The sequence below is a fragment of the Mirounga leonina genome, unplaced genomic scaffold (genome assembly GCF_011800145.1).
Source record: "Mirounga leonina isolate KUSES-001 unplaced genomic scaffold, KU_Mleo_1.0 Mir_174, whole genome shotgun sequence".
NCBI lineage: Eukaryota > Metazoa > Chordata > Mammalia > Carnivora > Phocidae > Mirounga > Mirounga leonina.
The window spans coordinates 951,083-975,832 of NW_023270451.1; the positions used below are offsets into that span (position 1 = coordinate 951,083).

General features: G+C 42.4%; 1 protein-coding gene across 10 annotated transcripts in view; it reads left to right on the forward strand.

The window, feature by feature from the left end:
• Positions 1-24,750, forward strand: part of NRCAM (neuronal cell adhesion molecule) — a 280,283-nt gene that overhangs the window by 215,861 nt on the left and 39,672 nt on the right. For all 10 annotated transcript variants that reach the window (XM_035020339.1, XM_035020341.1, XM_035020340.1 and 7 more), the window contains 9 exons: positions 5,267-5,437; positions 5,945-6,001; positions 7,907-8,018; positions 10,731-10,915; positions 12,339-12,470; positions 18,987-19,130; positions 21,736-21,847; positions 23,121-23,287; positions 23,380-23,527. In XM_035020339.1, the coding sequence (XP_034876230.1) occupies positions 5,267-5,437; positions 5,945-6,001; positions 7,907-8,018; positions 10,731-10,915; positions 12,339-12,470; positions 18,987-19,130; positions 21,736-21,847; positions 23,121-23,287; positions 23,380-23,527 (1,228 nt within the window). The remainder of the gene's footprint in view (positions 1-5,266; positions 5,438-5,944; positions 6,002-7,906; positions 8,019-10,730; positions 10,916-12,338; positions 12,471-18,986; positions 19,131-21,735; positions 21,848-23,120; positions 23,288-23,379; positions 23,528-24,750) is intronic.

The following is a 24,750-nucleotide window of genomic DNA, read 5'->3' on the forward strand; positions in this document are numbered from 1 at the left end:
TGCAGTGGGAATAGTTGGGGGTGAAGACAGAAGCAGAAATCAATGCATTTATAAAGTAGGCGTCAGGGGGCGCCTGGGTGGCTCAGTCGTTAAACGTCTGCCGTCAGCTCAGGTCATGATCTCAGGGTCCTGGGATCGAGTCCCGCATCGGGCTCCCTGCTCCGGCGGGAAGCCTGCTTCTCCTTCTCCCACTCCCCCTACTTGTGTTCCTTCTCTCGCTGTGTCTCTCTCTGTCAAATAAATAAACAAAATCTTCTAAAAATAAATAAATAAAGTAGGCGTCAGTTGACAATAAGTTCTATGAAGAAAAATAAGCAGGGACATCTGGGTGGCTCAGTTGGTGAAGCGTCTGCCTTTCAGCTCAGGTCATGATCCCGGGGTCCTGGGATCTAGTCCCGTGGCAGGCTCCCTGCTCAGCGGGGAGTCTGCTTCTCCCTCTGCCTCTCACCCCACTCTTGTGTTCTCTCTCTCTCTCAAATAAATAAATAAAATCTTAAAAAAAAAAAAAGAAAAAGAAAAAGAAGCAGCGTTTTAAGCAGAGACTTAGAGGAATGAGAGAGCAAGGCAGGCCCCTAAATGTCCAGGTGGAAGGGAAACCGGCAGGCCCTCTGAGGCAGGAGCATCCTAGTGCCTGGAAAGCCCCAGAGGGCAGCGTGGCCAGACCGCGCGAACCCAGTGGGAGGGAGACAGACAAGGTCGGAGAAGTCCGGGGCTCAGTACAGAGGGCTTTGGCTTTTGCTTTGAATGAAGCGGGGAGACACGGAAGGAGTGACTATACCTGGACCTAACCAGCTAGCATTAGCCCTCCTGCAGTTCCTGTGTGGATTGCAGAGGGGACAAAGGCGGGGTAGGGGCACCGCCAGGAGCCCCCTGCTGAAATCCAGGCAGAAGCTGACGGTGACATGGACTTGGGTCGTGACTGTCAGGTGGGAACAAAAAGCTTCTGGATATATTGTGGACATGGAGCCTCCAGGATTTCTTGGGATCGGGCTGGGGGCGTGAGAGGGAGCGACCAAAGATAACTCCAGAGCTGAACACTGAGCAGCTGACAACACGGAATCACCGTTTCCTGAAAAAGCAGAATCCTGAGGCTGGGGGCAGGGATTCAAGCTATTTGGGATGTGTTAACCTTTTGTTATTCAGGTTGTTTTTTTTTTAATCTCCAACAACAGCTTATATTTATTGGGCATTTATGAAGTGCCAGTCCCTTTGCTGAGAACTTTACGTGGATTATCTCATCAATTTTTTACAACAACTCTATGGGGCATGTCCGATTATTCATTCTACTTTTTATTTTTTATATGTTTTTTATCGAAATATAATTGACAATGTCCTGTTAGTTGCAGGTGTACATCATAGTGATTTCATACTTTTATACATTATGGAATGATCCCCACAACAAGTCTAGTTACCATCTGTCACTATACAGAGTTATTACAATATGACTTATTCCCTGTGCTGTACAGTACATCCCATGACTTACTCATTTTATTACTGGAAGTTTGTACTTCTTAATTCCCTTCACCTATTTTGCCCATCCCCCAACCCCTCCTCAATTCTGGTAACCAATGGTTTGTTTCCTGTATCTGTGAGTCTCTTGTTTGTTTGTTTGTTTTAGATTCTATATATAAGCGAAATTATGTGGTATTTGTCTTTCCCTGTCTGACTTATTTCACTTAATACTCTCTGGGTCCATCCATACTGTCGCAAATGGCAAGATTTCGTTCTTCTTAATGTTGTGTGGTAGTCCATTGTCTATATACCATGTCTTCTTTATCCATTCATCTATGGGTGGACACTTGGGTTGCTTCCCTGTCTTGGCTATTGTGAATAATGCTGCAAAAAACATGGAGTGCATGTGTCTCTTCAAATTGGTATATTCATTTTCTTTGGATAAGTACACAGAAGGTGGAATTGCTGAATTGTAGGGTAGTTCTATTTTCAACTTTTTGAGGAACCGCCATACTGTTTTCCGGAGTGGCTGCACCAGCTTGCATTCCCGCCAGCAGTGCATGAGCATTCCTTTTCTCCACATCCTCACCAACACTCATTATTGTTATTTTTTCTTATATGTAATAGCCGTTCTGACAGGTGTGAGGTAATTAAACCTGTGGTTTTCATTTGCATTTCCCTGATGATTAGTAATGTGGAGCATCTTGTCATCTTTCCAGAAACTGAAGCACACAGAATAAAGTCATCCATTAGGCCATTTCACATCTGTCTACGCCGGTACTATCCTTAAGGGAACTGTTTGTTGCCGCCTCTCCTCCTCTGCTAATAGGTTAGCATATTACCTTAGAGGTAGCTTGGGGTTCTGCTTGGAGACCAGGAAACCAGGGTTGTGGAGGTGAGAGACCTGGAGGCCTGGAGGATAGCCATGAGGAGGTGCCCAGCAGGACTTGGAAGGCAGATGCCGGGCTCTGGTCAGCAATGCAGGAATGGTAGAGCAGAGGTGCTCCTAGAGCCAGGGGCTGGGTGAGAGAACTGGGGGATGAAGTGGTATGGGGGCAGAGCAAAGCCTGGGATGTGGAGATCAGGAGCCGCCCAGTGGAACTTAGGGACAAACCAGCAAAGCAGATGAGAAGGAGCAGTCCCTGAGGGAGGAAGAGAACAGAGACAGAGCAGTGTCCTTGGGATAGGGTGAAGCAAAATGTCAAGAAGACAGAACAATCAACTGTTTCAAAAGATCAGATAACTTCTGAGCTGACTGAAAAACAATTATTCAGTTTGGCGACACGGGGATCACTGTTGACCTTGAAAAGAATCGTTTAGGTGGACTGGTGGGAAGGAATGCAAAATATTTGTAGGGAATACAGTCTCTTCTCAGTGACATGATTTCCTCTGAATTCAGAGTGTTCACATTTCTAAAGAGAAAATTTCGCTGGAATATTTAATTTCCATTTGTGACTCTTATATGGAAAAATATTCAGAGAAAGTATCACAAAGAAATGAAAAATAAATATGTGAATGAATCAATGAGCAAACATATTTTCCTGTTACTGCATAACAGCTTTTGAACAGATTTTGAAAGAATACATAGCGAATCAGTTGTAAATGAGAGGTGTATCCAAATGTCACTGCCGAAACGAGACTCAGTGTTTGGTCCTTGGTTCTTACCCAGAAATGATGACCTTTTCACTTAATACATAGGCGAATACTTGTAAAGTTTCGGAATCATCTGAATATGTAACTTTGTTTTCCATATTGCACTGCTGGGCTATGTCATTTACCTACCTTTTAGGCTATTAGCAAATCATCTGGACCTTTCAAATGAAATTGCATCTGGAATACAAAAAAATTTTCAGATTTGTGTAGCATTCTTGTAAGATGACATTATCAAGTTCTTCCTATCTGCATACATTTTTTTTTCTAAGTGTAAGGCAAAGGATCTCAGAGAGCAAAGTGCTACCACCCTCTTAAAGCCTCATTCCCTTTCATTTGACCTACCAACACCCATCAATAATAAAATACAGCACAAGAATCCGAAGAGAATAAATGAATACTTATCTTTAACTCTTTGTATTCATTAAATAAGTGTACATTATTTTCCTGAGTTATTTATTTTTTTTGAGAGCGAGCAAGCAAGAGCAGGGGTGAGGAGGAGCAGAGGGAGAGGGAAAGAGAATCCCAAGCAGGTTCCAAACCCGGCATGGAACCTGACGTGGGGCTTGATCTCACAACCCCGAGATCATGACCTGAGCTGAAATCGAGAGCCGGACGCTTAACTGACTGAGCCACCCAGGCCCGCCTCTTGAGTTATTCTTGAAACAACCCTTTCTCTAGGCATTCACGGCTTATAATCACGAATTTACAACCACCAACCAAACCCCCATCGTGGCCAAGAACTTGGCTAACATGGCTAACCTGCATTCTTTCAGGCTCTGGCTCCACATTTCCCTGCCCCGAGGAGCTGCAGGCTTTCGACCACAGTTTTGCGTTTCATATAGTGTTAGATAGGATGCCTTTTGCAGGAAGAGCCCACTGCTTGGCTCAGACTGGAGAATCCTCCAGAAGACAGAACGCCTAGCCCCAAGGCTGCTGAAGTGTGCAGGTTTCCTCATTCTCTCACTTCAGACGCACAGAATGCTCAGTTAGGGCTCCGGGAATTGAGTCAGAAGCTTTAAAACATGCATGTTGGGGCGCCTGGGTAGCTCAGTCATTAAGTGTCTGCCTTTGACTCAGGTCATGATCCCAGGGTCCTGGGATCGAGCCCCACATTGAAGCCTGCTTCTCCCTCTCCCACTCCCCCTGCTTGTGTTCCCTCTCTCGCTGTCTCTTTCTCTGTCAAATAAATAAGTAAAATCTTAAAAAAAAAAAAATGCATGTTAGCCCCCCAAGTGTAAATTCATGCATAGATCAGTGTCCCCACCTCCCTAAGTCCTCCATCCACTTAGAAAGCCTTCCTTCAGTGCCTGAGGCTGGACAGTGCCTTAACTGGACCCGAGGGGAAGTAAACTGTGAAGCATGAACCGGGAATACTGACTTTCATTTCATTTAATCACGGAGCCCCTAGCAAGGGCCCTGCGTGGGTTCAAGGATACAGCAGACCCTCTCTGTCCTCCTGGAACCTAAAGTCCCAGTGCAGGAAGACGGGCAATAAAGCACACATGGGCCAAGTAAAAATACAGTAGGTTAGAAGGAAAGAAAAAAATCGTGGAGTGGGGGTAGGCTGGGCTGGGGTGGCCTCTGAGGGGCTCATCTGCAGCATTCCATCATCATCACTCGCTGTTGTGAATGGCCCCCGTGTGCTCCCCGATTCCTCAGTGAGGCCACGGGCTCAGGCAGGGAGGGAGCCTGAGATGCCGGGCGCCTCACATGGAACCTAGTTTGAAGTTAGGTGCTCTCACAGTATCTGGTGTCTGACCGAGCATGTGGAGACAAGCCAACTTAACAGCCTTACAACCTTTTTTAACGCATTTTCCAAGATATATGTGTATATGTGTTTAACAGTTAGGGACTAACTTAAATATTAGGAAAAGTCCCATAAACTCTTTTGTAAAGCATTTTTTTGTTTGTTTACACTTGTTTAATACAACACTTAACTGTACGATTCTAATCTCATCTCTGCCCGCACTCCAGAGAAATTAGGATTTGGCAGGCGCAGCTGGAGTTTCTACAGTTACTTGCTTTTACTTGAAGAGCTTTAAAGGGGGAAAAAAATTCTGGTGAAGGTCACAAAACTATTAGTAGATACATTTGTCTTGGTCATTGGGAAAGTGGCCACTTTGCAATGGAATCATCTGGATGTCTCTCTGCCTTTCTCCAGCCTTTCAGAGACTTCCACAAAGTGAGAGAGTTTCTCAAGGTCTTAACGGAGACCTTTACTTCTCCAATGTTCTCCCAGAGGATACCCGTGAGGACTATATCTGTTATGCCAGATTTAATCACACTCAAACCATACAGCAGAAGCAACCTATTTCCGTGAAGGTGATTTCAGGTAAGAGCTCAGCCTCCTGACTCTCTCTTTCAATGATGTTTGTAAGTGTGCCTAAGATATATTAACTAGTAAACACTACTGACTTTGAAGTACACAAGTTCATTGATCAGGAAACTACCCGTGACTAGTTACTGACGTGTTGGCAGATAAAGAGCACACATAACCTAGATACTGTATTTTACATTCTTTGCTGATTTCACTGTTGCTGTTTCCACAGTAACTTTCTGGGTCTACTTGGTCCCCGGAGCATTTGCGTGTGCTTTATGCCCCAGCGTGCCTTTAATTAGCAGCCCTACAGCTTCAGTTTTGTGTCCCTATATTACTGGCTGGGTGGCTGAGTGAAGTCATCAGTCAGTCAGTCACGTACAATGTAAAAGCCTGGGTTTACGTGCTAGGGATGGCACTTGGTCAGCATAGCTATATATGTTTGCTTTTGTTGCCCGATACCTTTTTATAGTACCCTCTCCCCTGCTTTTTGCATTCTTCATAATATTCTGTTTATTTCAGTGGATGAATTGAATGACACCATAGCTGCTAATTTGAATGACACTGAGTTTTATAGTGGTGAGTTACGGTGACTGCAACTGATGCTCCTCTCCTTCATCGTAGAATTCAGTTCACTAACTTCACCTCCATAGCTATTAAATCTAATTTCTTCATGAGAGTCCTAGTTCCATGTTTAATACTGCTAGAACGAATGTGTGTTTTCTATGAAATTTAGCTATAAGCTTACATCCTGTCACTAAAACATTTTGCACGTTGTATGTATAGTAATAAAAATTATTATCACTGTTTTCATGTGAAGCACCATTTTCCGTGATTTGGGAAAAAAAATCTTTCATGTATGTTAGAATTATATTTTTCATTTTTTTGTCTTGTTCACAAACTTTTCTCATTAACCAAATAAGAGTGCATTAACCCGCTAGAATACTAACTCGTCAGTCTTAATAACCGTTAGCAACTAACATCAAGTGGATTTTGATAGTAAAACATCACATTTCCCATCTGTTCTCACATGACATTATCGGTGTCATATAATTAGCAATAGCATTTCTCTTAGTTTTGTTTAAAACCAAGTCACTATCTTCAGTAGAAATAGCCTTTTTAAAAATAGACATTATTGGTGTCATATAATTAGCAATAGCATTTCTTTTAGTTTTGTTTAAAACCAAGTCACTATCTTCAGTAGAAATAGCCTTTTTAAAAATAGAGCATTTAACTTTATCCTTTTAAAAAGAAAAGAATTTGGTTTCCTTAAGGGAAATGTGACTTTCAAGTATAAGGCCTATCAATGAAAATTGTGGTTTCTGGATATGAGGGTCCTCTCAATGATCTCTAAGACAGAATTTCTGCGGTATTAATTTTTTACCCTTGAGATATAAAGTAAAAAACATTAAGGTACTATCAATGACTGGAGTAGGCATACCACAACTTCTGCCTTACTATTTGATTTTAATATATCCTGAAAAAGATGGGTCTCAAAACCATTCCCAAAGTGATTTCAGAGAAGTAAGGTTTCCTCCACAATTTCTAAAGTCTTAGGAAAATTCTCATTTCTCTCAAGTAATACCTTCCCTGGTATTCAGTTTTTTTTTTTCTGAGAAATGAGAATAATTCATATATTACCTTTTCACTCACTTTTGGTGAGCATCAAATAGATAATGCATTTAAGTGTTGAAAACTGTAAAGGGCTATAGAACCTTAAGATGGTATAATTCCTACTTCACATTTTTCTGAGAGGCCATTAGAAGGTAAGGCCACATTTAAACAAGGTTTCCATAAAACGGAAGATAGCCTACGTGGGCCTCCCTGAGATCTCGGACTTGAGGCCTCTTTATTTTTTCATTGAGGAAACCAAGTTCAATTTATTTAACATTCATTTTTCTTAATGTATGGCACACAATTTGCCAGACCTCTGTCAATAACTTTCTAGTTTTGTTTTGTTTTCCATAAACCTTGCAGTTTGGGCGTCTTGATATTTAGACATCCCCCACAGATTTATGTCCATGATTAATCAATGGAATTGACTATGATGTTGTCCCTAGTGTAAACCAAACTGCCCACTTCCATAGTCACAGCTTTCAGAAAAATCTAACATCTTCCGCGATATGTTTAATTTTCACTTTGACCCGAGCACTAATTTTAAGAGTTGGGTAGTTTGATAATGTGACTTTCCTCTATGTCTACATTTTGAAAATTTGCCAAAGCACCAAAAATTCATAAAAACCTAACCCAAATTAAAGGAATGCACAAGAGTAAAATAGTCCTTCGTATTAGTGCTTACTGTAACCAACATCGTTTCCGTTGCTGAGTGAGCAATGTTTGTAAGGCAGAGTGTGTGGACATGCAGTTTAACGAATTTCACAGTGTTAAGTGGTTTTGAAAAGGGATTAGATTTTTAGGCAGTGAACTGTGTTTCTAGAAATACATATTCATAACTTTTAATCCATATGATTGTATTGTTTGCAGCAAAATCAAATAGAGAGAGGCCACCAAGCTTTTTAACTCCAGAAGGCAATGCCAGTCATAAGGAAGAATTAAGAGGGAATGTCCTTTCGCTGGAATGCATTGCAGAGGGACTGTGAGTTCACGCTTTCTGTCTTTTTTTTTTTTTTAAGATTTTATTTATTGGGGCGCCTGGGTGGCTCAGTTGGTTAAGCGACTGCCTTCGGCTCAGGTTATGATCCTGGAGTCCCGGGATCGAGTCCCGCATTAGGCTCCCTGCTCGGCAGGGAGTCTGCTTCCCCCTCTGACCCTCCTCCCTCTCATGCTCTCTGTCTCTCATTCTCTCTCTCTCAAAAAAAAAAAAAAAAACAAAAAAAATTTATTTAATTTTTTTATTTATTTGAGAGAGAGAGAGCACCGGCCGGAGAGAGCATGAGCCTGTGGGCAGGGGAGGGGAGGGCAGCGGGAGAAGCAGACTCCCTGCTGAGCAGGGAGGCCAACCTGGGGGCTTGATCCCGATCCCAGGAGCCTGGGTCCGAAGGCAGACTCTTAACCGACTGAGCCACGCAGGCGCCCCTGCACTTTCTGTCTTGCTGTACATTTCTTACAGAAACCTGCTGAATCGGAAGAGAGGCTGATATTACAGCAACACTCATTGTCTTATACTAATTCCATCAAGCATCAAGAAAAATGTCATAATTGTTTTCAAAAATAAGCCGTATGAATCTCCTATTATTGAAATATTCTCATAATAGTGTTCCTCTTGAAATAAGTATCAGTAGTCACCTTATGGTTGCTATGATTACAATTAGGGTATAGTATTTTGCTACTGTTATGTAACAGACAACCTCAAAACCTAGCGGCTTAAAAACAATAGCTGTTTATCGTTAATCATTCATCCGCAGGTCGCAGGGCAGTTGCTGTAACGGGCTAGAGCGGGATGTTTTAGGGTGAGCCTGCTCATGCCTCTGCTGGGCAGCTCCGCTGAGGGTTCACAATTCCAGGGGTCTGCCGGCTGCTCGCAGGGCAGCTCTTGGCCTTGAGTTTCTCCTGTTCCTCCAGCCATCTAGCCCTGGCTTATTCTCCTAACAAGAGAAGCACATGCACGGCCTCTTAGGGCTCTTGGGTCTAGCCTCAGAATGGGCACTCTGTCTCTCCCACTACTTCCTGTAGGCAGGTCACAAGCCTAGCTTCTTTGCAGATGCCTCAGGACAACTGTTAAATTAGGTGCACATCAGTGGCAAGTTTCTACATCGTTCCATCTTAGCCCTGGCACCGAGTAAGTACTGTTGATGTGGGCACATTTGCTGAAAACATTGAATGGAGTCTCAGAAACATTGTCGTGATCCCATGTCCTGACCTGGTAATGCAACAGTTTCTCGATCCTTCCCAGAACTGACCTCCAGGAATGGCTTTACTGCAGGAGACCTGTGGAGGCCTCTGCTGGTCACGTCAGGGAATCACAACACACACTACTCAGTTCAAGTAACTGAAACTAGCAAAACGCCCCTTTAAAGATGTATTATGTATCCTTCCCACCAGAATTAAAAAACAAACCCCCAAACCCTTGCAGTTTTCATCATCATGGTGTTAGAAAGTAGTTTAATCTACCAGCCTCCAACCTTTTGGGAGTAGAGATACCCATTCTCCCAATTTTGTGATTCCCCTTCCTGTGAAGAGTCTATTACATAAAAACTAAAATATGGTTGATATTTGGAAATTGCATAAAACTTCCAAAAGAATTTTTAAAACCTTGGGATGTTATAAAACTAATATTGGGGGTTCTTATCATTTACAAACCAGTAGCTGGAGGACTCACAGAATCAAAATATTTCTAATTCTTAACAACTGTTCAGTAGAATACTAAGCAGGCTTCCAGAACAATCCATGACTTAGTTTGACCTCATGCTTCTAGCCCCATGATCCATTCACCTTCAGATCATGTGAGGTGCAGATTATCTGAATAAAAAAAAAAACACCGGAATATGCTATCAGATACCACATGGGTCTCGTATCTTCCACTTTTTAAAATGACTTTACATTTTCTACCTCTTTTTATATTCACAGCAGGTTTTATTTTAGAAGTTATTTCATCAAAGAAATATGTTCAATTATTTCTATTCAGCTACACAAACCAGAAGCAATTCTACAATCAACCAATTAATCCCACTTGCATTTCTAAGGACAAATATTGTGATCTTCCTGAGGTTCCTAGGCCTTTTTTTTTTTGGTCTTTATCTTCCCAACATACAACTCAGTACTTGGTCCGTAGTTCAGTGCTTAGTATATGTGTCCAGTGGATTTTTATTTTACCCTCATAAAAATCTTCTAAAGTCACTAGATCAAAATTCTTCCATTTGATAGGGAAATGTGTGCAAAAGTTCATGGGCACAAATATATATATATATCAGCTCTTTTTTTTTCTGCATTTTTAACTCTAGCTGATAAAAAAACTCAGTATCATTAATTTCATAGTAAGCCTTTCAATTAACGTATTCCTTCCTGTAAAATTTTCGAAGAGTGTCTCACTGATCAGAACTTTGAAGAGAATAAAATAATGAGGCCCCTTCAGCGAAGTCACTAGGCTAGGCTGCTCATTACATCAGGGAGGTCAAAGGTCATGGAGTGCCATGCATTACCGCAGTGCTGCTTTCCTGACCGTGCTAGCTCACAGAATTCGATACAGGGGCTTAAGCATTATTTATAAAAGTGTGATGCTAGTTACAATGTCTTTCTAGTCCTCATGATCTTTAAACAAAGAAGTTGTTACCAACTTTCATGAAGATTCACCCTCAAAAGCAGTGAGGTGAACTTCTTTTTTAATAATATCATTTATTTGTCTTATCAGGCCTACCCCAATTATTTACTGGATAAAAGAAGATGGAACACTGCCCATCAACCGGACATTTTATAGGAACTTCAAGAAAACTCTACAGATCATTCAGGTTTCAGAAGCAGACTCTGGAAATTACCAGTGTATAGCCAAAAACCCATTGGGAGCTATCCATCATACCATTTCTGTTACAGTTAAAGGTATACAATTGTTTCAAATGCATGGCTCTTGCCTTCATGAGAAGTCATAAATCTTCAATTACATACACCTTTGATCTGATTCTTCAATTAATAATAAATGTAAATTCATATCAACATTCCTGACACCCTCTTTTCTCACTGCTCTTTAGAGTGCATCTAAATCAGGTCAAAAATTCTCTTTCTCAAACCTTTCTCATAGAAGAATTCCAATTAATAACTGTAGAAAGAAGGAGGGAAACCAGAAATCACCATTAACATCCCACGGTTATAACTCCTGCAGGCAAGAGCCAGTGATGAAAGATGGATGAAACTTTAAGGAGAAACAAGGGATCCCCTTGGCCTCAAAGTATTTCTTCTCACACACACACCCCAAAAATTAATTACAGAAGCAGGTTTAACATATTTTCACAAATTCTTCACCTTTCCTCTGGGAAGGAGATGGAGCTGAATTTCCCACCCTTGAGTGTGGGCTGGACTTAGTGATTCACTTCTAATGAATAGATTATGGAAAGCAGGTAAATAGCAACTTTACAGAGAAACCTGGCAGATAATACCCCAACCATGTGCTCAAGGTTAGCATAAGCAGTAAAAAGTCATGTTGGTATCGTGGACCCCCTAAAATGATGCAGTAAGAGGGATCCATCACCCAAAACCTCAGTCTGATCATGAAAAAACACCAGACAAACCCAAGTTGAAAGACATTCTATGAAATAATCAATCAGTACTGTTTAAAAGTGTCAAGGTCACGAAAGACAAGGAAAGACCAAGAAACTGTCAGATTGGAGGAAACTAGTATGGCGACAAGACAAGTAAAGACGATGTGGTATCCAGGAGAGGGTCCCGGGACAGAGAGAAGCCATTAGTAGAAGAAGATGTAGTTTAGCTAATGGTATTGTATCAGTGTTAATTTCTCGTGTTGATAACTGAACCATTGTTATATAAGGGAACATTAGAGAAAGCTGGATGAAGGGCTCATGGGAGTTCTCTATCCTAACTTTTCAACTTCTCAAAAATGCGAAGTTTTTTAACTTCCTTCCCAGGTTTATAATTATGTGTATTCTGCAGGGCTCAGAATCTAAATTCATGTTTCTTAGCCCTATCTGTCCCTGTAAATTGCTCTATAACCTTAGCGAAATCTGTTACCTTTCTAATGTCTGGTTAATTTAATGTAAAGTGAGATGGTCTTTGTATCAAAAGGCTCTAGAAATAATACATAGTTGTCTGTGAATCTCTTGAAACATTCTTTTGAAAATCTAAAGTGTTCTTTGAGGCATCACTTATGAATTTATTTACTCTTAAAAAAAGGAAGCTAATAAATATTTTGTAAAATATTTTTATTATTAAAATAGTTCAGCATACTAGATTTGCTAGAATACTTGTATGATTCAAGTGTTTGTGGGTTTTTTTTCTTTCATTCACAAAGCGGCCCCATACTGGATCATGGCACCTCAAAACCTTGTGCTGTCCCCAGGAGAGGACGGCAGGCTGATGTGCAGAGCCAGTGGCAACCCCAAGCCCAGAATTAGCTGGTTATTGAATGGAGTCCCAGGAGAAAGTAAGTTGCCTTGACAGGCTCCGCGGTTGCAGTCCATTTTCAGAGCATAGCTACATCTCAGCAGGGAACAGGTGGGGATAAAATCACTGGTGGTGAGGAAGGAAGCCATGTGTAGTTTAAAAAGAGGCACCAAATTAAGACTGTTGAATCTCAGATCTGTACCTCTGAAACAAATAATGCAATATATGTTAAGAAAAAAAAAAAAGAAGATAGCAGGAGGGGAAGAATGAAGGGGGGGAAATCGGAGGGGTAGACTAACCATGAGAGACGATGGACTCTGAAAAATAAACTGAGGGTTCTAGAGGGGAGGAGGACAGGAGGATGGGTCAGCCTGGTGATGGGTATTAAAGAGGGCAAGTACTGAATGGAGCACTGGGTTTTATATGCAAACAATGAACCATGGAACACTACATCTAAAACTAATGATGTATGGGGATTAACATAACAATAAAAAAATAAAAGTAAAAAAAAAAAAGAGGCACCAAATTACCTTTGGATGTTTATTTTATTACCTTTAGATATTCTTTATGACAGAGTACTCTGTGCCCTTAACGTGACGGTATGTGTTGATTAGGACTTGGCAATATTTCCTGTTTTTTTACATGGATCCAGGAAAGAATGACAGGGTCAGAAAGAAACATTCCTGCAGAGTTCAGATGATTGTCTCTGTTCCGAATGTCGAGTGTTTTGTGGAGACAGCACAGGAGTCCAAGGAGACACGGAGGGGAGGCTGTGACGAGAATAAGAGACACAGCTGTAGTCATTTAAAGAGTTTTCATTCCTAAGCACAGCCCAGATGTTCCCCAGTTCTCTGGTCTTCAGAGGTCACCATCCCATTTAATGCCCACAGAAGAACATACCCTCTGACCGTGACTACGTGCAGGACCCTCGGTCTTTGCCTAGTCTCCCCTCCCCAGGTATGCCAAGCTCACTGGAGCAGTACTGATGCAGGCCTGGCTGCTGTGGGCCACCCCTTAGCCGTCTTCCCTGGACCACTCGTGGCTCTCGCTCTCTCAACCAGCTTCTCCAGCCTGCCGCCACGCTGCCCAGAACGGTCCCCCAGAGTGTGGTCACAGGCCCATCCATTAATCTAAATCACAGCAGACACCAGCTTTACAAAACCTAGGGAAAGGCTTGCGGATAGTGGAAGGCTTGAGGATGATGGCAAAACAAAACAAACTTAAAATCGGATATTGCCCCTCCCTGCTCCCAGATTCCTAAGAGAGAGAGCACACCAGCTCTCCTTTTGTCCCGGCCTCAGCCACCACCAGCGGCTGCTTGAAGGAGAATCTCTGCACATTTTCCCCTTCTTGAAGTTCACACCCAGACCCAGAGAGAGAGAGAAAATTGGCTTTCATTTAAAACCTAGACTCAGGCTCACCCTCTAGCCAATAACAATAATTAGCAAAGATATTCTTGACTCACAATAAAGACAACGTTCAGGCCTATGAAGTAGAGCAGCTTTGCTCCTCATTGCCTCCAAGCCAGAGACAAAAATTGGTTCTACTTCTACATAACTAGAAGGTCCATTAAACTGGCTTTTCTGAAATAGTCTTCACCCTAGGATGGATCTGAGAAATGCTGGCAGATTTCCATGGCTCAGTCCCTGTGGCTCACCATCCAGGTCTTACAATGGCAGGTCTAGACCAAGGAAGAGCTCCCCGTTCTATGAATTTTATTAGGAATTTGTGTCACACTACGCAATAGTTATCAGATACTCTAAAACAGACAGTCTGTGTTTACTGTGAAAGGAAATTATGTTCCTGGGAGAATGCAGATTACACAGAGGCTGGCAAATGAGGCTTGGGTATTTCTGCTCCCAATTTTAACCATGATCGGGATCAGGAAGAAGTGCAGAGAGTACTTTGTGGTTGTGCATTGGGAAGCTGTGGCCATGAATGGAATCAGAGAAAAGAGGAATATGGCCCAGATCTAAAGAAGAAGTTTTGTGGTGCACTCTTGGATTTTCCCAGAAATGCATACAGAACGGCAGGAAAGGCTGGAGCGCTGCGGCAACACGGTTTGCAACTTTGGAGGGTCTGTGCCCTTTAGGGAGGGTTAACCGCACACTTGAGATCTGGCCTCCGTGGGACTGACAAGCCGGTGCCTCTCAGGGAGCCTTGTGGCTCCAGTTAAATTAAGAGCTTTGAAAGGCACTCATAGACACTCCCCTTTAATTGAAATATCTGGGGGCAGGATCAATCCAGAAAGGCCTGCCTGGGGAGAGCGGAGGCACAGGACAGCGGTCCTGGGATACAAGTTAGGCCCTTCTACCGTAACCCCAAATCATCTGATTAGGTCCCGAGCAGAAAGTTAGAACAAAATCTCCCAAATCGGGTTCCAGATTCGTTCATATACCAAGGTGATATGAAGCATCTATGAATGGTGGCTTCCTCCGCATCCGGTGGCCAGGCTCAGAGTGCATGGGTTCATGTGCGGGATCTCATCACTAATAGGTGATGGGCTTGCAGCAGCTGTTGGGGACCCTCATAGCTCTCTGCACAGTGGTCCTGCAGGACCACCCTGTTCCCTGCCCCTACCCCCGGCAGCTGATCTATCTACAGACTCTGCTGAGCCTTGACTAGCTGAGTTCAAAGTGAACCCTACCTGTCTCCCCTCGTGTTGACCTCCCTTGCTCCAACATAAGGAGTAAATGTAGAAGAAAACGGTCAAAAAATCTGTAGAAGTTTAAAGAGCGTTGCGCCTCTCCCCTTTCCATCCTGTTTGATAATTAGCCTGTGATCCGGAGACCCCGAAATCGAATTGCCTTTGAAGTTTGGGGGCCACTCTAGACAAGGGAGACGGGCTTGTTTCTCATCTGCAGCTTGTTGAGCTGTGCACCCCACAGATGCCTGCAGAGATGGAGCAGTGGGGGATGGCAGAGAGGCAGGCTGCGTGAGGGACAGCACAGTCGCCACAGGACTTGGTGGATGGAATTGGCATGGCGAGGGTTCCTAACCTTCAAGGGGGCCTCCTGTAGACCCCAGCAATTAGCTGGGAGCACCAGCTGTGGTGGCCACCACACCTTCCCTTAAGAAGCTGCAGAAACCTCGAGGGGGGTAGCTGCTGAGGGAGAGGGTCCAGGGACAGCCACATCCCTGCAGCAGGGGGCATGGAGGGCATGGTCCAGGATATTCCCAAGATTCCACCAAGGCATCTCCCTTCTGCCTTTTCGCCAAAGTAGAGGGCTCCGTTGGCATCCCCTTATGAGAGATGGAATAAGTAGATGAAGGAAAACTCATCTCTACACCCAGAGATGTGTTCTGCACCATGGCCAAATGTTCAGAATTCAAGGAGATGTTTATAAAGTGGACTGCCTCAGAAAATCTGAGCGTTCATCTCATGTTAAACCACTGTGTGCTCCAGTCTCTGGTTTCTCTTCTCCACACTACACACACTTTCTAGTTAATCCATTGCACCCCCCCAAAAAAAAATCCATTGCACAAAGTTCTTTTTGAAATAAATTATGCAATAAATATAAAAATTTTTTTTAAATGGATAGTGCTCTCTACATAGAAGGTGGCACTCATTATTATTCTCATTATCTAAACATTGGAAGCATTTCTCGATCTGGCCAGCTGTGTCAGGACAGTTAGAATAAAAGAATGTCTTGTTGGAAGGCTATCACCCCAGTTCTGAACCTTACCTTTGGAGCTTTAAATTGTATGTGATGACTCCATGCTCAGATTTCTTTCTCCGTTGTTCATTTATAGCAAAGAAAGTTGCTTATTCCCACAAGTAATCATTATTCCTTTGGATACCTGGGGTTGGGTTGCTGGACAGTCACTCCTACCCAGAAGCCAGCACACAGACTCCAAGGGCTTCCAGTAGCTCTACACTAGTGATTTTCGTCTTTGTCCAATCCCAGCTGAGTTTCCATATGTCACTGTGGGTGCCTGGGTTTGTTTGTGTTTCTTTAATTAAAGTGCTTAAGGAAAATGTAACCCCAACCCCCACGGAGGGATATTAGTTTATGCACCACTCTTACCTAAAGGATTTATTTTATTCCTAAACACCTTGCCAAAAAATAAATATTTGAAGACTGCTCCATTAAGCAGCAATAAAACAGATATAGTCTGATGCCCTTTAGGTAAAGAATAACATTAAAAAGAGTTGATGGCAAGGAAAAATGCAAGGGTGGGCTACATAAAAGCTCCTTAAAATGGTTTATGTTGTGATTCATGAGTCCCCACTGAGGGAAGATTGTCCTACTGGCCTCATTAGTTGAGCTGGTCTTCCAAGTTCATGGTTATGTATTTTTATTGTAGTTAAAAATAACACATGAGCGCCTGGGTGGCGCAGTCATTAAGCATCTGCCTTCAGCTCAGGTCATGATCCCAGGGTCCTGGGATCGAGTCCCGCAACAGGCTCCCTGCTCCACGGGGAGCCTGCTTCTCCCTCTTCCATTCCCCCTGCTTGTGTTCTCTCACTCACTGTGTCTCTCTCTGTCAAATAAATAAATAAAATCTTTAATTAAAAAATTTTTTTAATTAAAAAAATAAAAAAGACGTAACATAAAATTTACCACCTTACTCTTTTTTGAGGTTATAGTTCAGCAGTGTTAAGTATATTCATCTTACAGTTGAATAGATCTCCAGAACTTTCTCATCTTGCAAACCCAGAGCTCTCTACCCATTAAACCACACATGAGGGTGTAACTTTTAAGAGCTCCATAATACTCAAGGAATGTAAGGAGCTGTCCTCATACATCCAGAGAGATTCAGGCTAGCGCTCTGCCCAAGCATTGCACTCCCTCCCTCCACTGCCTAGCATGTCTGCAGAGGTACAGTCAGAATTCTGAGCACCAAGAGTCCCCCAAAGCGGCCCAACACTGAGTGCCCAAGTGCTGGGTCCAAAACTGCTGAGAATAACTGACAGAGAAAGAGATTTCTAGCCTGTTCTGTTCCATCAGCCTTGCTTGGATGGACATCACTGAGAGCGGGTGAGTCAGCAAGTCCTCAGAGATAATAGACTTGGGGTCTGGGACAAGGAATGTGGGTGGCCCCCGGGAATACTGCATTCTTGGGGTACCTGGCTGTCTGCCGCAGCTATAGTTCACTTCCCAGGCCAGTGTGACATCTCTGTCCTCTGCTGTCACGTACTGATGAAATCTTTGCCCTATTAAAGGAATCAGAACTTGTATTTGTCCTCTGGTTGGAAGAACATATTTCTTAAGGCATTTTGAAATGTTTATAGAGTCCTAAACAGCAGAGATGAGCTAAGAAGCCGACCCAAAGGATCCTGGCATACCCCTACCACTAGACGAACTAACTGGAGTGTCTAAGGTGGCGTTATAAATTAGCTATTGATTGCGATTGGGGTGTCGAACAACCACATAGAGAACTGTCGGATGGTAAATTTATGTGGTTTTAAGCCACTAATTTTGTAACTTGTTACAGCAGCCATAGAAAACAAATACAGCATGAGTGGGCACGTGACTACTAAGACAAGGCTGAATGACTATAGTTTGGTTTAACTGTATTAAAGTGAGTTAATAAGCCACAGGTGAACCAAATATTTGAGATTTGCAAGGGATAAAGGCATCTAAATGCAGTGATAACCATGTCTTAGATGTACCTCCCTTTCCTGTCATCAAAGAGAAAAGTACAGTGTTTGGAATGGAAGCAAAGCCTTCTTAAGTGGGTCAAGTTGCAAGAGGAGATTTCAGGGAAAAGGTGCTATTATGGAGTGTTGATTTTGATCCGCATGCTGAGGCAGATACTTCTTGCCCCTTTGAGTGTGCTTTTAAAGCAATGTAAGGTCACAGCCTGAGGTTTAGCACTCACAGACAGGAATTTATCTCCAGGAACACAGCACTTCCACACTGCTGGGCATGACCTGAACTAAATTCTCACATATTATGTTACACGCCCTGTTCCGCTCCACTTCGGTAAGGATCAGTCCTGGTCCTGACATTTTTTTTTTTTTTTTATGTACTTGAGAGATTTAGCTGAAAAACACATAATTTCACTTGATTTGTTTTTGCCTCAGCCTCAGGAATTTCTGATACAAGAAAATATTTTCACATTTGATGATTGGCCCTGTATATGTCTTTATGTACTTATTTATTTGTTTATTTCAACGAGAGGCTCATTAAGGACACAGGTTTGGTTGAGCTAGAGGGTTTCTCTATTTTTGTCTAGCGTTTGCTGTCTCCTCTCGAGAATTAACTTGTCTCCTTATGAAGAACCACAGTTTCTTTGTGAATAAGGCAATGCTTTCCCGAATGTGTATTTCTGTTTTCACCTACCTTGTGCTTTTCCCCGTGGATCTCTCAAAATAATGTTCAGTTTTACAGAATCAATCGACTTAGGACTGAATGAATATCAGGCATAATGTGCTGATAAGTGATAACCAAAGTCAGAGGAGGGAAAAGTATGATTTCTCCTCCTTCTCACTACATATACCTCAATCGGCATGTATTTCTGTTCTGCTTACTAGAGTGTAGACCTCACACTTTACATCTTCTAAGCAGAGAAGAATAAATAGATGCTTTATATTTTTACACCCAAACAGTTGCTCCTGATGACCCCAGCAGAAAAATAGATGGCGATACCATTATTTTTTCAAATGTTCAAGAAAGATCAAGTGCGGTGTACCAGTGCAATGCCTCTAACGAATATGGATATTTACTGGCAAACGCATTTGTAAATGTGCTGGGTAAGCTCTCCCTTTATTAAAGACATGACCAGTTCAGTTAATGACCACTGTTGTTCTCAGCAAAAATAGAGCAAGCATCTACTGTGCGATGCACAGAGGACTTGGAGCTGAATGGGCTGTATGAAGACGGGTAGGATACAGACCTTGCCCTAAAGGGTATGGTACTCTGGCCTTTGTGTCCTTTTGTAACGCAATCGTTGTGGCAAATTGTTTACTGTAGATATAATCAAATAGACCTCTCCATCCACAGATGGTTAGGCTAAGTGTCAAACCCTCAAAAGGAAAATAGCATTAATCTGCTATTGGTAACTGAATGTTACTGCCACTCCATCTCTAGAAACTGGTAAGTTCAACAACAATCTCATTCTGATTTTTGAAAAAATAAATCACCAGCCGTTAATGTTCGGGCTTTATCCTTGTCACAGATGTACATTTATTTATTAATCCTTAATAATATGTTTAGAACACTGTGGTAGACTCAAACATCTTCTGAAATGTTTTGTGTTTTGTTTTGGCTTTTTGAGTGTAGTTGACACACAATGTTACGCTAGTTTCGGGTGTACAACTTAGTGATCTGACGAGTGTACACAGGATGCTTATATTCACCACAAGTGTAGCTGCCGTGTCCTGATACAACACGATTACAGCATCATTGACTGCATTCCTGATGCTCTGCTTTTATTCCTGGGACTTAACCATTCCATAACTGGAGGCCGGTCTTTCCTGTTCCCCTTCACGCATTTTTTTTTAATATTTTTAGAATTCTTTTTTTTTTAAATTTTATTATGTTATGTTAATCACCATACATTACATCATTAGTTTTTGATGTAGTGTTCCATGATTCATTGTTTGCGTATAACACCCAGTGCTCCATGCAGAACGTGCCCTCCTCAATACCCATCACCAAGCTAATCCATCCCCCCACCCCCCTCCCCTCTAGAACCCTCAGTTTGTATCTCAGAGTCCATAGTCTTTCATGGTTCGTCTCCCCCTCCAATTTCCCCCCCTTCATTCTTCCCCTCCTGCTATCTTCTTTTTTTTTTTTTTTTAACATATAATGTATTATTTGTTTCAGAGGTACAGGTCTGTGATTCAACAGTCTTACACAATTCACAGCGCTCACCATAGCACATACTCTCCCCAGTTTTGCCCAACTCTGGACCCCTCCCCTCTGGCAACCATCATTATTTATAGTTCTGATCCTGCTTTTTGTTTGTTTATTTTATTTTTTTTTAGATTCCACTTATCGGATATGAGTGGAATCATATGGGTTTTGTCTTTCTCGTCTGACTAATTTCACTTGTCATAATACTATCTAGGTTCATCCATGTTATCTGAAATGGCTCAGTCTCATCCTTTTTATGGCTGTGTAATATCCCATACACACACACACACACGTGCGTTCATTTTTTCCTTGTTCATTTGTCTATTGATGGACACTTAGGTTACTTCCATATCTTGGCTATTGTAAACAATGCCACAATAAACACAGAGGTGTCTCTTTGAGTTAGTGTTTTTGTTTCCCTGGGTAAACACCCAATAGTGGAATTATTGGATCCTATGATATTTCTATTTTTAATTTTTTGAGGAAACTCCATACTGTTTTCCGCAGTGGCTGTACCAATTTACATTCCCACCAACAGGGCATGAGGGTTCCTTTTTCTCTACATCCTCGCCAACACCTGTTGTTTCTTGTCTTCTTGATTTTAGCCATTCTAATAGGCATGAGTGATATCTCAATGTGGTTTTGATTTGCATTTCTCCAATGATGAGTGATGTTGAGCACCCTTTCATGTGTCTCTTGGCCATCTATATGTCTTCTTTGGAGAAATGTTTATTCAGGTCCTCTGCGTGAAATGGTTGGTTTATGTGAACATTCCATTTCTCATATTGGACAAAACTACCGAAAACATCAAATTTATTAAAATTGGAAGTGAGACTTGTTTTCATGGCTCCAGGGAATTATATTTCAACTCAATAAGTGTAGTAGGCTCCCTTTCAAATGAAATTAAAGTCAGGAAGCCAACCAGTCCTTGGCATGTTTCCTTCATGCTCGAAATGGAGGCCAATGACACACGCAGAGCTGAGCACACGTGCAGTGTTGGTGGGTGTTTGGGAGCCAGTTTCTGGTTCTGTTTCAGGTGTCCACACTCTGAGCTTTTCTGCTACTGTGTGCCTGTCACCCCTCCTATCCCCCACCCCCCTCATAACCCCAGGGTTAGCATGGGCCAATCACTTAACAAAGATGTACTCGGCCATTATTTTTGTACCAGATACTGACCTAGTTTCTGGGAAGAAAACAATAAAAGTCCCATTCCCTGCCTGCAAGGGACTCACAGGGTAGTAGGACATCTAGATAAATAAATCATTAAAATACCGTGCCTGAGCAAGATGAGATGTGGGGTATGAGGCAGAAGGAGAAAACTTGTATTTCTCCACCTTGAGATGCTGGTGGTGTCGTACCTGATAGAGAACATAAGGGGAGAGACATAGTGGTTATGCTTTACTGTAAACTTGAACGGCCTTCAAATGCAGTAAAATGTATGGTGGGCCTAAATGTTTGTTTTATTTAATATTTACTTTACCTTTTTAAACTTTTTTTTAGCTGAGCCACCACGAATCCTTACATCTGCAAATACACTCTATCAGGTCATTGCAGACAGGCCTGCTCTTCTGGATTGTGCCTTCTTTGGGTCTCCTCTGCCGACCATTGAGTGGTAAGTAATGCCTCTGTTTGCCTTTAATATTTACGTTTGCTAAAGCCTTCAAATTTCTCTGGGTATTGGGTTTTTATTTATTCAGAGGACAGGGCTGACTCCATCATACTATTATTAAATTCATTCGTAAAGATGTATTAACTACTTGCTCGGTGCTAAATACTTCCACATGTATAATCTATTCAGCAGCACACTTTGTCAGGCACAGAGGTGTAGGGAAATAGGTGGGTTGAAAATTTAAGGTATAGTAATATGTTACAATGCCATGAGTACCACCTGGGACTTTGCAAGGAATGGTGCGTGGGGACTGTTGCGGGTACCCTCCTGGATAATAAAGGATCCTCTGGGGTCGGGGAGAGGTTCTGTAAGCTCCAAACCAGCATTTCCGCCCCCCCACTTGCCACTCAGGACCGAGGTGCCTGCTTACTTTAGCCTGAGCTGGGAGGCTCAAGGCGAGGATGGGCAGCAGCTCAGAAGGAAGAAGTGAAAGAAAATTAGAACATTTGTTTACCGACCGTCCATCAGGGACCAGACACAGAGCCGGGCTTCCCCGGCCGATGTGAGGCCAAAGCCAGGTGTAGGATTAAGGACAGACTCCCCAGGTCTCCACGGTAGCCGCAGAGAGGAGAAGCACGGTGCTTGGGCAGGTGGTGGACTGGTGAGTTCTCTCAGGTTGCCTAGGTTGTTTAGCTTAGGTTGACTTTGGCTCGCGGGTTTGGTCTGACAGTGATCAGGAAGCTGAACGGACATATACTTTGCATACAGGCTTTCTTGTTTTTCTCCCCTGAGTATTTTCCTACTCATACAAATAAAAAGTCTCTTTAGAATTCAAATCAAGTATCTTCTGCTGAAGTTGGCTTTAGAATTGTAGCCTGCAGATGGACTTATGAATATATCCCAGGAGGAAGAAAAAGACCAAAAAGATCCGTCATCATGTTGCCTGTTTTATCACCCATGTGGAGATAGAATAGGTAGTAATGTGTGTATTAAATATGAATCTGATACAGAAAATTACAATTGAAGTATTTCGTATTGTCATCCTAATGCTTAAAGCACCACTTCTCATGAAATTTTCCAGTTTTACATCCTGCCTTCCATGGGCCCCGCTGACTTACAGGCATGCAATCCGAGACATCTTTTGCAGATTCCAAACGTCTCCGAACTTGATACTATGATGCACATCATCATGTGCTGACCTCGAATGTGGCATTTTATGTCTGACTTCAAATTATGATTTTTTTTTATTCCCATTGTGATAATTTCTGTAATGAAGGTTCAAGGGAGCTAAAGGTAGTGCCCTTCGTGAAGATATTTATGTTTTGCATGAAAATGGCACTTTGGAAATTCCTGTGGCCCAAAAGGACAGTACGGGAACTTATACATGTGTTGCAAGGAATAAATTAGGAATGGCAAAGAATGAAGTTCACTTAGAAATCAAAGGTAAGGCGGAGGTGATGAAGTTTTTTCAGGTATTATGTGACTTTGAGCAAATTCTTCAGCTTTGGCAATGGATAACAATAGCTAAATTTCAGATGCAACAAGGATCATTAAACAGCCCGAATATGCAGTCATGCAAAGAGGGGGCACCGTGTCCTTCGAATGCAAAGTGAAACATGATCACACCTTAATCCCCACCATCACATGGCTGAAGGACAACGGTGAGCTGCCCAGTGACGGAAGGTATTTGAAGACCATTTGTTTCCTTTCTCTTCCCTGCCTCTTTGAGCTTCTCTGAATTAAAGGTTTATCGTAGAGTGACTTACCAGTGGTGTTTTTAAAGTTTCTGAGATCTGGTCTCTCCAAAAAAAAAAAAAAAAAAAAAAAAAGCATTTTCTGCCTGCTGCAAAATGTGGGGACCTAAAAAGGTATCGAGTTATTGAAATCAGACCCTGAGAATGCTTGTCTGTCTTTGTGTGCTGGTCTCCTGTGTAATTCAGGATGGGAAAAACCTTTCAGGCCTTGGATGACTTCCATTATTTTCTACCTTGTACAGTGAAGTCTCGACAGATGTTTTCATTACCATTCTACAAATAAGCAGAAATGCGATCACTTTAATCAGCAGAGTGCGCCTAAATCCTTGTCGTTATTTTAAAGGACACCAGTTTTCATTCAGATAGGGAATTTTCTTTTGATTTCACTTTGGCCAGTAGAAAGAGAAGGGGGAAAAAACAGATAAACTATTTAAAATAGCCTAAACACATTGCAGTCCTTGAGCTTGGAATGGAGGAAAAGTCATTCCCATTTTCTGGGTGAAGCCTCAATTTGAATGAATAGGTATAGAGCTGACCTAGTGAATTTGAACTGTCACAGAGGCTACAAACATTGCCCCCCTAGTGGAAGAAATGCTGTGTGTTGGTGGAAATGCTCCCTGTGGTTTGCTTGCAACTGCGCCTAAGCAGTGCTTGTTGCTTAACTGCCCCTAACACACACACACACACACACACACACACAACTATGTGACCTTCTCCTCTACACCCAGAATTTCCATATAATTTTATGCTTCCAGCTGGCCAGGTTTTTGTTTTGTTTTTTTTTAAAGATTTTATTTATTTATTTGAGAGAGAGCATGAGAGAGCACAAGCAGGGAGCAGAGGGAGAGGGAAAAGCAGGCTCCCCGCAGAGCAGGGAGCCGGATGTAGGGTGTGGGGCTCAATCCCAGGACCCTGGGATCATGACCTGAGCTGAAGGCAGACACTTAACTGACGGAGCCACCCAGGCACCCCCTACCTGGCCAGTTTTATTTGTGGCATCTGAGTTGGTAAAGATGAGAAGGAAATAGGAAGAAATGACCGTGGAGTGAAGGTGGCTAAAACTTTAACTTGGAAATTCCCTGCAAAGACAGTGAATGATTTATGCATCCTCATTAGAATCATGCATGAATCCTATTTACATGGATTTTTGTC